The sequence below is a fragment of the Oncorhynchus masou genome, chromosome 18 (assembly GCF_036934945.1).
Source record: "Oncorhynchus masou masou isolate Uvic2021 chromosome 18, UVic_Omas_1.1, whole genome shotgun sequence".
NCBI classification, from domain to species: domain Eukaryota; kingdom Metazoa; phylum Chordata; class Actinopteri; order Salmoniformes; family Salmonidae; genus Oncorhynchus; species Oncorhynchus masou.
The window spans coordinates 50060901-50075148 of record NC_088229.1 but is presented as its reverse complement, the minus strand read 5'-3'; the positions used below and the strand labels follow the sequence as shown (position 1 = coordinate 50075148).

At 42.4% G+C, this 14248-nt stretch overlaps 1 protein-coding gene across 1 annotated transcript in view; it reads left to right on the top strand.

Annotated features, from left to right (window-relative positions):
- The window catches only part of LOC135559382 (pro-neuregulin-3, membrane-bound isoform-like), a 200410-nt gene that overhangs the window by 156753 nt on the left and 29409 nt on the right, over positions 1-14248 (top strand). The window contains exon 5 of the mRNA XM_064993541.1: positions 2396-2498. Within this exon, the coding sequence (XP_064849613.1) occupies positions 2396-2498 (103 nt within the window). The remainder of the gene's footprint in view (positions 1-2395; positions 2499-14248) is intronic.

Here is a 14248-nt window from a genome sequence, read left to right as displayed (position 1 = left end):
GGAAGGAGAGGCGGCCAAAGAAAGAATTGATTTTGGGGGTGACGAGAGAGATATACCTGCTGGAGCGTGTGCTACAGGTGGGAGATGCTATGGTGACCAGCGAGCTGAGAAAGGGGGACTTTACCTAGCAGGGTCTTGTAGATGACATGGAGCCAGTGGGTTTGGCGACGAGTATGAAGCGAGGGCCAGCCAACAAGAGCGTACAGGTCGCAATGGTGGGCAGTATATGGGGCTTTGGTGACAAAACGGAATGCACTGTGATAGACTGCATCCAATTTGTTGAGTAGGGTATTGGAGGCTATTTTGTAAATGACATCGCCGAAGTCGAGGATTGGTAGGATGGTCAGTTTTACAAGGGTATGTTTGGCAGCATGAGTGAAGGATGCTTTGTTGCGAAATAGGAAGCCAATTCTAGATTTAACTTTGGATTGGAGATGTTTGTGTGTGTACCTAGGTATTTGAGGTTGTCCACGTATTCTAAGTCAGAGCCATCCAGAGTAGTGATGTTGGACAGGCGAGTAGGTGCAGACAGCGATCGGTTGAAGAGCATGCATTTAGTTTTACTTGTATTTAAGAGAAATTGGAGACCACAGAAGGAGAGTTGTATGGCATTGAAGCTTGCCTGGAGGGTTGTTAACACAGTGTCCAAAGAAGGGACAGAAGTATACAGAATGGTATCGTCTGCGTAGAGGTGGATCAGAGACTCACCAGCAGCAAGAGCGACATCATTGATGTATACAGAGAAGAGAGTCGGTCCAAGAATTGAACCCTGTGGCACCCCCATAGAGACTGCCAGAGGTCTGGACAGCAGACCCTCTGATTTGACAAACGAGGCAATCATTTGAGAAACCAAGGCTGTCAAGTCTGCCAATGAGGATGTGGTGATTGACAGAGTCGAAAGCCTTGGCCAGATCAATGAATACGGCTGCACAGTAATGTTTCTAATCGATGGCGGTTAAGATATCATTTAAGGACCTTGAGCGTGGCTGAGGTGCACCCATGACCAGCTCTGAAACCAGATTGCATAGCAGAGAAAGTATGGTGAGATTCGAAATGGTCGGTAATCTGTTTGTCGACTTGGCTTTCGAAGACCTTAGAAAGGCAGGGTAGGATAGATATAGGTCTGTAGCAGTTTGGGTCAAGAGTGCCCCTTTCTTTGAAGAGTGGGATGACCGCAGCTGCTTTCCAATCTTTGGGAATCTCAGACGACACGAAAGAGAGGTTGAACAGGCTAGTAATAGGGGTGGCAACAATTTCGGCAGATAATTTTAGAAAGAAAGGGTCCAGATTGTCTAGCCCGGCTGATTTGTAGGGGTTCAGATTTTGCAGCTCGTTAAGTACATCAGCTCACTGGATTTTGAGAAGGAGAAATGGGGAAGGATTGGGCGAGTTGCTGTGGGGGGTGCAGTGCTGTTGACCGGGGTAGGAGTAGCCAGGTGGAAAGCATGGCCAGCCGTAGAAAACTGCTTATTGAAAATCACAATTATGGTGGATTTATCAGTGGTGACAGTGTTTCCTATCTTCAGTGCAGTGGGCAGCTGGGAGGAGGTATTCTTCATCTCCATGGTCTTTACAGTGTCCCAGAACTTGACAGAGCTTGAAGATTTCGTTAAGGAATAATGTGCAAAGCTTCTTAGAGACTTACACAGAAAGATTCACAGCTGTAATCACTGCTAAAGGTGAATATTTTTATTTAACTAGGCAAGTCAGTTAAGAACATATTCTATTTACAATGGCAGCCTACGCCAGGCCAAACCCAGACAACACTGGGCCAATTGTGCACCGCCCTATGGGACTCCCAATCACAGCCAGATGTGATGCAGCCTAGATTTGAACCAAGTACTTCCTCTTGCACTGAGAAGCAGTGTCTTAGACCACTGCGCCACTCTGGAGTCCATCCTAACACATATTGACTCAGGGGTGTGAATACTTAAAAATGTGATATTTCTGTATTTCATTTTCAATAAATTTGCAAACACTTCTAAAAACATGTTTTCACTTTGTTATCATGGGTATTGTATGTAGATGTGGGAGAAAAATGATACTTTTTAATCATTTTGAATTCAGCCTGAAAACAACAAAATGTGGAATAAGTCAAGTAGTATGAATACTTTCTGAAGGCAGTTAATGCACATCTTACAGTGTGGCTTTAAAATGCTTCTTGTCTGTGTCACGAGACCGACCATTACTATTGTGTGTGTTACTATCAAGGATTTATAATTTTTGTTGGTGGCTCACTCTGATGGTACTCTACATGCATATCGAGTGTGTCTCTACAGAGAGCCACAATACCTACAATTACTATTGTGTGTGTTACTAACTCCAGTTCATGGTACTCTACATGAATATACAGAATGTGGCTTTAACACCATATGTTTTGCCTGTGTCTCCACAGAGAGCCGTGAGACTTACCAGAGACAGGTGATGTCCATCTGCAGCATCGCCTCAGGAATCAGTTTTCTCGGGGTGGCGTGCATGGCTCTCTATTGCCGCAACAAGTGAGTGATTGTCACACCAGGTAGCTAAGAATGCCACCAAACAACAGAGGGACAATTGTATCATCATTGGACCTAAACTGTAAAATACAAAAGCATGAACCAGCCTTTTATTTTATTTATTTAACCTTTTAAATAACCTACTTAACTAGGCAAGTCAGTTAAGAACAAATTCTTATTTACAATGACGGCCTACACCGGCCAAACCAGAACGACGCTGGGCCAATTGTGCGCCGCCCTATGGGACTTCCAATCACAACTGGTTGTGATACAGCCTGGACTTGAACCAGGGTGTCTGAAGTGACGCCTCAAGCACTGAGATCCAGTGCTTTTGTCTGGGGAGCAGCGGTCTGCATTAGCATAGGAAGGTAGAGGTGCAGCCCTGGGACCTTATTTGTACATTTTGCGTACGCAACAAAAAATGGTTGCTCCATTTCACGCAAAAGTGGAGATTTAAAAAAAAACTGAACTTGAATTGAGAATGTGCTTATCCTCGTCCTTTAGACCAGTGTTTCCCAAACCTGGTCCTGGAGTACCCTCAACAGTGTACAGTTTTGTTGTAGCCCTCGACAAACACACCTCATTCAACTCATTGAGGGATTGATGATTAGTTGAATCAGTTGTGCTTGTTCAGTTACAATAAAAAATATGTACTGTTCGGGGTATTCAAGGATCACTGCTTTAGACCATGCATATATACAATTTCTTGTGGTTTATGTATTTGCATTGCAAGAAGGCATAAGTGGCTTATGCCAATGGGGAATAAATTATGACACTTATTCATAACAACAAAAAACAGGTAGCTAAATATTAAAACAATATTCAGTGATTTGCCATTAGTGAGAAGAGTGAAAATCTATTTTTTTATTTTTTATCTTTGCATCTATTTCCTATTATTTATTTAATTTCCCTTTTCTGACTGTGAAGATGTCATTCTCATACTCATACCTGTCTACAACAGGTTAGGATAGGACACCATTTGTCCGATCTCTCATTTAATCACACTGCACCAAATACCCTAGTACACCTCTGAAGGCTCTACCCACTTCCATGCCAGTCAGAAGAACTTAGGTGTTTTATCTATGAACACTCAAAAGCTGGTTTCTCCACCAACCAGTGGGAACCATGGGGTGTTAACAACACTTGAGATTGTTTTAAACCGTTATTTAACTAGGCAAGTCAGTTAAGAACAAGTTCTTATTTTCAATTACAGCCTAGGAACAGCGGGTTAACTGCTTTGTTCAGGGGCAGAACAGAGTTTTACCTTGTCAGCTCAGGGATTTGATGCAACCTTACGGTTACTAGTCCAACGCTCTAACAACGAGGCTACCTGCCACCCCGGACAACACATATAGAGATAACACATATGGAATCATGTAGTAACCAAAAAAGTGTTAGACAACTAAAAATATATTTTGTATTTGAGATTCTTCAAAGTAGCCATCCTTTGCCTTGACGACAGCTTTGCACACTCTTGGCATTCTCTCAACCAGCATCATGAGTTAGTCACCTGGAATGCATTTCAATTAACAGGTGTTCCTTGTTAAAACATAATTTGTGAAATTTCTTTCCTTCTTAACCTCTCTGGGATATGTGGGATGGTTGCGTCCCACCTCGCCAACAGCCAGTGAAAGTGCAGGGCACCAAATTCAAAACAACAAAAATCTCATAATTAAAATTCCTCAAGCATACAAGTATTTAACACCATTTTAAAGATAAAATTCTCAATAATCCAGCCACAGTGTCTGACTTCAAAAAGGCTTTACAGCGAAAGCACCACAAACTATTATGTTAGGTCACCACAAAGTCACAGAAAAACACAGCTATTTTTCCAGCCAAAGAGAGGAGTCACAAAAAGCAGAAATATAGATAAAATGAATCACTAACCTTTGATGATCGTCATCAGATGACACTCATAGGACTTCATGTTACACAATACATGTATGTTTTGTTCGCTAAAATGCATATTTATATAAAAAAATCTAATTTTACATTGGCAAGTGTTATGATGGAACTTTAGATACACTTCTCCTTAATACAACCGCTGTGTCAGATTTCAAAAAACCTTTAAGGAAAAAGCAAACCATGCAATAATCTGAGTACGGCACTCAGAGACCAAACAAGCCATAAAGATATCCGCCATATTGTGCAGTCAACAGAAGTCAGAAATAATATAAATATTCATTTACCTTTGATGATCTTCATCAGAATGCACTGCCAGGAATCCCAGTTCAACAATAAATGTTTGTTTTGTTCGATAATGTCCATCATTTATGTCCAAATTCCTCCTTGTTGTTAGCCCGTTCAGCCCAGTAATCCAACTTCATGACGCACGAGCAGAAGAAAAGTCCAAAAGTTCCGTTACAGTCCATAGAAACATGTCAAAAGAATCAATCTTTAGGATGTTTTAACATAAATCTTTAATAATATTCCAACCGGAAAATTCCTTTGTCTGTAGAATTTCGATGGAACAGAGCTCGCTCTCACGTGAACAAGTGTCACGAGATCAAGGCATTCTGGCAGACCTCTGACTCATTCCCCTCTCATTTGCCCCCACTTCACAGTAGAAGCATCAAACAAGGTTCTAAAGACTGTTGACATCTAGTGGAAGCCTTAGGAAGTGCAACATGACCAATATCCCACTGTTTCTTCAATAGGGTATGAGTTGAAAAACGACCAACCTCAGATTTCCCAATTCCTGGTTGGATTTGTTTCTCAGGTTTTTGCCTGCCATATGAGTTCTGTTATACTCATAATTACAGACATTACAGACAATTACAGACATAACTCAAACAGTTTTAGAAACTTCAGAGTGTTTTCTATCCAAATATATGAATAATATGCATATATTAGCAACTGGGACTGAGTAGCAGGCAGTTTACTTTGGGCACCTTATTCATCCAAGCTACTCAATACTGCCCCCAGCCATAAGAAGTTAAAATGTGATATTAAACCTAACCATAACATTAACCACACTGCTAAACTTACACCTAACCCTAACTTTCATTTTATTTATTTAGATATAGCCAATTTAGACTTTGTTGCTGTGGTAACTAGTGGAAACTGTTGTGCGTGTTGTTCACACTCGTATCTGCCCTCTCATTGGCTAGAATGGTACCACCTCATCTTGCCTCCTCCTGACTGCCTTCCAGTTTTAAAGACATTTATTATAATTGTTAGAGTGGCCCCCAGAGTATCTGGTCAATATAATGTCTCGTCTGTGAACTAGTGTGTCACTCCCAATGACTCAATATGGTAGCTCTAGCAGAGATGAAACAGGACGTGAGACATTTCACTGGCTCCTTTTTTTCTGGTTCATTTAAAAGTAGACCCAGCTGCTATCACATTGGTATTTACTGGAACTGACTATTTTTAGTGGGGCTTTCAAAGCAAAAGTCCCCATTGTACATCTTTGACGTACTTCTTGTTGTGGAGCTTGGCAAAGCAAAAGCCCTGACTTAAATCTTCAACATATTTCTGACTTTTATTATTATTAAGAACGCAACTCCTCTTACAGCATTTAAGCTAGAAACGCAGATCAAACTTTAAAATATGTAGACTGGCCAGCCCAACTGTAACTTTTTGATACCTTTTATACTTTCAGTTATTTTATTTATCCTTTTTTCTCAACATTCTAAATCTGCCCATTGTGACATCACTTCCAACATTCCATTCACTGTAACTGCAACAATGCAACTTTTTACACAAATTGTCTACTTTGACCACTTTGTTAACAACCTATACAAAAAGTTAGCGCATATGAAATCTTCCTCTACTTTTCTGCTTTTCAAATCTAACCTTGGAACGAAATGTATTATTCTGATAAAAAAGTTACAACTGTTTTAGTAACCACATTAACTACACTCTCTAACTTTTTATAAAAAGCAGACATTTTTACCACTTCACCAACAAGTTAGACAAACAGTGAGAGAGTATGACATCATCATCTACTTCTCTGCTATTCAATTCTGTTAGCGGAACTAACTGCTACGTATATAACGATACAGCTGTTTCAGTAACTGCAATAACACATTTCCCACAAACTATTTCCAAACGACTGCCAAACTCCCCCAACAAGTCAGACAAAAACTTGGAGCGTATGTAATCTTACTCTACTTTCAAAACTGAAAGAATTAGGAATAGCTTCAACCAATCAATAGATAGAGCTGTTTAAGTAACTCATCAAGTGCTGTCTTTTGCATTAAGTCATGTCAGAAGCTAGAAGATTCATTACAGACCACAGTTAGTGACCACAAACATACAACTACTGACCACATAACTATTGGCCACAACTATTGACAGCTACTGCACACAACTACTGACCACAAGCACACAACTGCTAACCACAACCACACAACTGCTGACCATAGCTAGTAACCACAACACTACAGACCAATACAATTACTGAACCATTAAATTACTGACCACAGCCACACAACTCCTGACAACAACAACACATTTACTGACCATCAACCATTTTAATTATAACTACTCAAATGTGCATATATAAGCATATAATACCCACGACAATAATTGTTCCTCTTGAACCGTTCAAGCTAGAGACACCATGTCACAGGCGTTGTAAGAAGCGGACCAAGGTGCAGCGTGGTGAGCGTACATTTCTGTTTTAATTTGTTAAATGTTGCCAACAAAACAAAGAAACAACAGTGAAGTATAACTTAGGCTATGATGCCTCTAACAAAGTCAACTACCCACATTGAAGGAGGGAAAAATGGCTTCCTAAGTATGATTCCCAATCAGAGACAACGATAGACAGCTGTCCCTGATTGAGAACCATACCCGGCCAAAACATAGAAATAAAGAAACATAGAAAACAAAACATAGAATGCCCACCCAAATCACACCCTGACCTAACCAAAATAGAGACATAAAAAGGCTCTCTCAGGTCAGGGCGTGACAGTACCCCGCCGCCCCCCCAAAGGTGCGGACTCTGGCCGCAAAACCTGAACCTATAGGTGAGGGTCCGGGTGGGCATCTATCCGCGGTGGCGGCTCTGGTGCAGGATGTAGACCCTGCTCCACCTGTGGCTCACCCCACTTTGGTAGCGCCTCTGGTGTGGGGACCCTCACTGCCAACCCCAGACTGGGGACCCTCGTTGCGGGCCCCGGACTAGGCACCCTCGCTGCGGGCCCCTGACTGGGGACCCTCGTTGCGGGACACGGACTGAGGACCCTCGTTGCGGGACAGGGACTGGGCACCCTCGCTGCGGGCCCCGGACTGGGCACCCTCGCTGCGGGCCCTGGACTGGGGACCCTCGCTGCGGGCCCCTGACTGGGGACCCACGTTGCGGGCTCCGGACTGGGCAGCCTCGTTGCAGGCCCCGGACTCCCATGTCCAAGATGTCCTCCATTCTCTCCTCTCCCGGGCTCAGGATCCCTGCTCCTCCTGGCCATGCTGCTTGGTCCCTTGGTGGTGGGTAGTTCTGTCATGGGCGTCGTAAGAAGCGGACCAAGGTGCAGCATGGTAAGCGTACATTTCTGTTTTTATTTGTTAAATATCGCCAACAAAACAAAGACACGGCCGTGAAGCTTAACTTAGGCTATGATGCCTCTAACAAAGTCACTACCCACACTGAAGGAGGGAAAAAGGGCTACCTAAGTATGATTCCCAATCAGAGACAACGATAGACAGCTGTCTCTGATTGAGAACCATACCCGGCCAAAACATAGAAATAAAGAAACATAGAAAACAAAACATAGAATGCCACCCAAATCACACCCTGACCAAACCAAAATATAGAGATAAAAAGGCTCTCTCAGGTCAGGGCGTGACACTCCAAACCAACTTTCACATGTTCAGGCTATCCTATCAACCAACCAATCAATCAATATTTTAATCTAGCTACTTTCAACAACAACCAGTCACCACCATTACTACTGCAGGTACTATCACTACGATAACATTTCAAGCTTGCAAGCACTCCACGTTTTCTTCAGGAAATATACTTTTCAATGATCACTGTTAGCCTAAAGAGTTGATTTATTATATATAACTACAACGAGCTATCAATAGGTCTATATATGAACCTATTCTACATAGTTCTTCAACTACCACAAAAATACTTTTTGTCATCACTAGATGCACCATCATATTTCTCTCCCAAAATAATAGCCTAAACATCCCAATCATTATATCATCATTCAACTACAATCAAACTTAATTTACACTGAACGTTTTACTAAAGTACATTGTGCATCAATTTAAACCCACAACATGAATGATTGAGTTGCTTTGCTTTCCTAAGTGTTGTCCACATGATCCTGCCTACATGATCCTGCCTTTTATTCCCATCTTCTGACAGAAGATCACTTTGTCCTCGTTACGCTCGTTGTTTGAAGGATCGGACCAAGGTGCAATGTGGTAGGCGTACATCATTCCTTTATTAATGAACACCAAGAAAAATAACAAATACAAACGAACATAGAGCACTGTAGCGCTAAACAGCAACAATACAAAAACAAGATCCCACAAAAAGGGCTGCCATCAGAGACAACGATAGACAGCTGCCTCTGATTGGGAACCATACTTGGCCAACAAAGAAATAGAATTCCGGACCGTAGATTGTTGTCACAGACTCCGGACCGTAGATAGTTGTCACGGACTCCGTACCGTAGATCGTCATCGTGGACTCAGGACCGTAGATTGTCTTCGCGGACTCCGGACTGGGAACCATCTCTGGAGGCTCCAGACTGGGGACCATCGCTGCAGGCTCCGGACTGGGGACCGTCGCTGCAGGCTCCAGACTGGGGACCGTCGCTGCAGGCTCCAGACTGGGGACGGTCGCTGCAGGCTCCGGACTGGGGACCGTCGCTGGAAGCTCCTGACTGTGGATCCTCACTGGAGGTTTCTGACTGTGGATCATCACTGGAGGCTTCGTGCGTAGAGCTGGCAGAGGGCTTACCAGGCTGGGGAGACGCACAGGAGACCGGGTGCGTGGAGCTGGCACAGGATATACTGGGCCGTGGAGACGCACCGGAGGTCTGGAGCGCTGAGCTGGCACAACCCGTCTTGGCTGGATGCTCACTTTAGCCCGGCAAGTGCGGGGCGCTGGCACAGGACGCACTGGGCTGTGAAGGCGCACTGGCGACACAGTGCATAGAGCCGGCGCAGGATACACTGGGCCGTGGAGACGCACCGGAAGTCTGGAGCGCAGAGCTGGCACAACCCGCCCTGGTTGGATCCTCACCCTAGCCCGGCGCTGACACAGCATGCACTGGGCTGTGGATGTGTACCGGAGACACAGTACGTGTAACAGCAAAGCACGGTGACTGAAGGGTCACACACTCCTCAAAGTGACTGTTTTGCTCCAGACTCCAACCCCTCCAAACTCTTTCGTCCCTCTCCACTGCCAACCGCTCCTCGCTCAAATGGTCCAAGAATTCCTCCTCGGTCTCGGACTCACCGCTCAGCACGGATGCTCACGTCACCTGTCTCCCCCAAAAAATATTTTGGGGCTGCCTCTCGGGTTTCCTCGTGTCCTCTCCTCCTGACCACGCTGCTTGGTCCGTTTGTGGTGGGATCTTCTGTTGTGCTCGTTGTTTGAAGGATCGGACCACGGTGCAGCGTTGTAGGTGTGCATAATTCCTTTATTCATATACACCAAGCAACAAATACAAACTAACGTAAAGCTCAGTAGTGCTAAACAGCAACAATACAATACAATAACAAGATCTCACAATCTAAGGTGGGAAAAAGGGCTGCCTAAGTATGATCCCCAATCAGAGACAACGATAAACAGCTGCCTCTGATTGGGAACCATACTAGGCCAACAAACAAATAGAAGCATAGATTTGCCCACACCCTGATCTAACCAAATAGAGAATAAAAAAGGCTCTCTAAGGTCAGGGTGTGACAGCATTTTTGTGATCTAACTGCCCCACAATCCAATGTAATACAGTTGATTTTTATGTTTGATTTGTGTATTTATGCACTTATGTGATGATGCTGTGCTGTGGTTTGTTGAGAAGCAAGACAAATTTCCCGAAAGGGATACAAAATAAAGAAGAATTACGAATATAGTAATCTATCAAAGTAATGAGACCAATTGTTTTACTAAATTTAACTTTGGCTATTTGTAACTCATTTGCTTTATATTGTAAAGTCAAACTTTTTAAACTTCTTTCCATTACCACAAAAATACTTTTCAAGAACTAATGCAAGCCCCACAACTTTAGTTGTAAAGTTACCATCTAGTTTCAATTGTGAAATGATTGTGTAAGACGTCTAAGACATCCACCATCTTTGGCTCTAGTTGCACAGATCTGCAATTATCTCTCAAAGCAGGTATTGGTAATTCTACATAAAATATATCTGCCTCACATATTCTTTTTTGACGATTGGCTGAAGAAAAAAATCTGTAGCTATCATGTCAAATCGAAAGGCAAACGTTCTCAAACCCAGGGCTTGGCCCATGAAAGAGTGTGGACACTGCCACACCACATACTTTTGGGAAAGACGGCACACTATGAACAGCATTTCATAACCATGTACTGCAACGTCAGAATGAAGTTCACAAAACTCAAGGGAGTATGTGGACACAGGCGAAGACCAAGACAGAGAGGAAACAATCAAATCACATGAAATTGTATTGGTTGCATACACATACAGTGGGGCAAAAAAACATATTTAGTCAGCCACCAATTGTGCAAGTTCTCCCACTTAAAAAGATGAGAGAGGCCTGTAATTTTCATCACAGGTACACTATGACAGACAAAGTAGGTATTTTCCACCATAATTTGCAAATAAATTCATTAAAAATCTTACAATGTGATTTTCTGGATTTTTTTTTTCTCATTTTGTCTGTCATAGTTTAAGTGTACCTATGATGAAAATTACAGGCCTCTCTCATCTTTTTAAGTGGGAGAACTTGCACAATTGGTGGCTGACTAAATACGTTTTTTTGCCCCACTGTAAGTATAAAAATGTAAAACAGAAATACCTTATTTATATAAGTATGCAGACCCCTTGCTATGAGACTCGAAATTGAGCTCAGGGGCATCCTGTTTCCATTGGTCATCCTTGAGATGTTTCTCCCACTTGATTGGAGTCCACCTGTGGTAAATTCAATTGATTGGACATGATTTGGAAAGGCACACACCTGTCTATATAAGGTCCCACAATTCACAACGCATGTCAGAGCAAAAACCAAGTCAGAAGGCTAGCATCCCGGAGTTGCCTCCTCACTGTTGACGTTGAGACTGGTGTTTTGCGGGTACTATTTAATGAAGCTGCCTGTTGAGGACTTGTAAGGCGTCTGTTTCTCAAACTAGACACTCTAATGTACTTGTCCTCTTGCTCAGTTGTGCACCGGGGCCTCCCACTCCTCTTTATATTCTGGTTAGAGCCAGTTTGCGCTGTTCTGTGAAGGGAGTAGTACACAGCGTTGTACGAGATCTTCAGTTTCTTGGCAAATTGTCACATGGAAAAGCCTAAGCACACAGCCAAGACAATGCAGGAGTGGCTTCAGGACAATTCTCTGAATGTCCTTCAGTGGGCCAGCCAGAACTCGGACTTAATCCTGATCAAACATCGCTGTAGAGACCTGAAAATAGCTGTGCAGCAACACTCCCCATCCAACCTGACAGAGCTTGAGAGGATCTGCAGAGATGAATGGGAGAACCCCCCCAAGTACAGTTGTGCCAAGCTTGTAGAGTCACACCCATGAAGACTGGAGGCTGTAATTGCTGCCAAAGATGCTTCAACAAAGTACAGAGTAAAGGGTCTGAATACTTAATTAAGTACATGTAATATTTCAGTTTTTAATTTTTAATAAGTTAAATGACCGTGTCTGCAGTAAAGTAGCAGGCATAAAAGAAAGCTACAGCAAAGTTGATACTGTGAGAAACCAAAACGTTTAAAACTATGACTAGAGAGGTATTATTTTTAAGTCATGTTAAAAACAAATCTGAGCAGTAGATCTCGGCTTGCATTTTGACTCAAGGTGATCTTCACTCAGAAAAGAGTTGGTTAACACTATCAATGTTTCCCTTTACTGTGGAAATTGTGATCGAATCAGCACAATATTAGACACTTTCAATGCAACATACCAATACAAAACGAACTATGCAAGAGATGTTGTACTAGGCAGAATGCATTGGAGCAGGCCTGAAATTTGCTCAGTCCTGAAAAAAATGAGAGGGAACATTGGTTGGCAATTTCATTTTTTCTAGCTAGCTAAACTGTGCAGCCAGCATTTTGTCTAAATCAATCCTATAACAATAACGAAACGTTTGGATAAACAAATAATTTGTGAAATCACTGTACTGCAGCAGATGACATGGGGTTAGTTTAGAATACTCAAACAATATGACAGAAGCAGCTTCACTTTGATTGGCTATTGCGTGGAATTTTGTTTGTGCTTGAGTTGCTTCATGTAGCAGAAAAATTTGCTTGAGATTATGTCACATGCAACCTGCAACTATAACTAAAATTGTGTGCAAGTTGTGTTGTGTAACTGCAGCCTTAGGTTCCAGTTCATTGATGCTATACTTAGAAATATGACAAAAGAGAGCATTCTTTTGTTTTGAAATGTACGTTTAATCAAAGTGATTCACTCATCCTCAACAATAACCATAGGTAAATTCTGATGCATTATATCTGAGTTTTTCTATATATTTTATTTTATGCAGTTTGTAAACTGCTGCTAACACAAGTGCAGTTGGAAACCCAAAAAGTTTCAAACCAGTGTCTGTCTCTTTCTGTCAATTCACATCGCTCACTACCTGCCACTACTTTATCACCAAAATCTCCCATCATGTGATTTTCTTCCGAACAACATGCACAACAGCATTTTAGTGGTAGCCTATCCAGCAGTGTTACTGTTAAGCTGCTTAAGCTGTCTACTCAGTTATCATAAAGTGGCATTGCTGAAATTTGGATGAGGTTGGATCTTATCAATGGGATACCAACATATTCAAATGATGATAATGATTGACATTTTAATTAAAAACTTTATTTTGAGGAATTTATTCATACTAATTCATCTTTCCACAAGATATAGTCTAGGGTTACAAATCTAGGGTTGCTGGTCATTCGTTCTATCGTTTCGGTTGCAAGAGTCGTTCAGTCTCTTTGTTCTGTTTCTATGGACGCGACCAAGTCATTCGTTCTAAATGTTCAATTACCATACTGTCTGGCAGCGTTCTTATCTTTTGCTTGCTAGCTAGCCAATTACAGCTAACAGTCATGTCCACCAGAATAACAGCAAAGTTGTCAGGACCCGGTTACGAACCTGGGTCTCCGGAGTGAGAAACAGTCACTTAACCAACTGAGCCACGAATAGTCAGCAGAACCCAGAAGATGAGGCAGACACAGCAGTACTTAAGACGGTGTATTTAATAAAGTAAAAAGGAGAAGTCCTTCAATACAAAAATGGCAAATCCAAAAGGTGGTAGGAATAGCACAAAAAAGCCTCAAGAGATACTCAAAAGCAAAAACAGAATTCCACAAGCGCATCCACCGGAATCGACAAGAATACACAGAACACTAGGGCTGGGTGCTAACATACAAACACAGAGCACAGAACTGAGGGAAACTAAGGGTTTAAATACAATCAGGGAAAATGAGGCACAGGTGCAAATAATAATGGGGAACAAGGGAAAAAACATAAGGTCAAAAAGCACAATGGGGGCATCTAGTGACCAAAACCCGGAACAACCCTGGCCAAATCCTGACAAAAGTAGCTGCATTTGCATTTGTTTAAGCTGTTTTCTAGTGACTTTACTTGGATACAA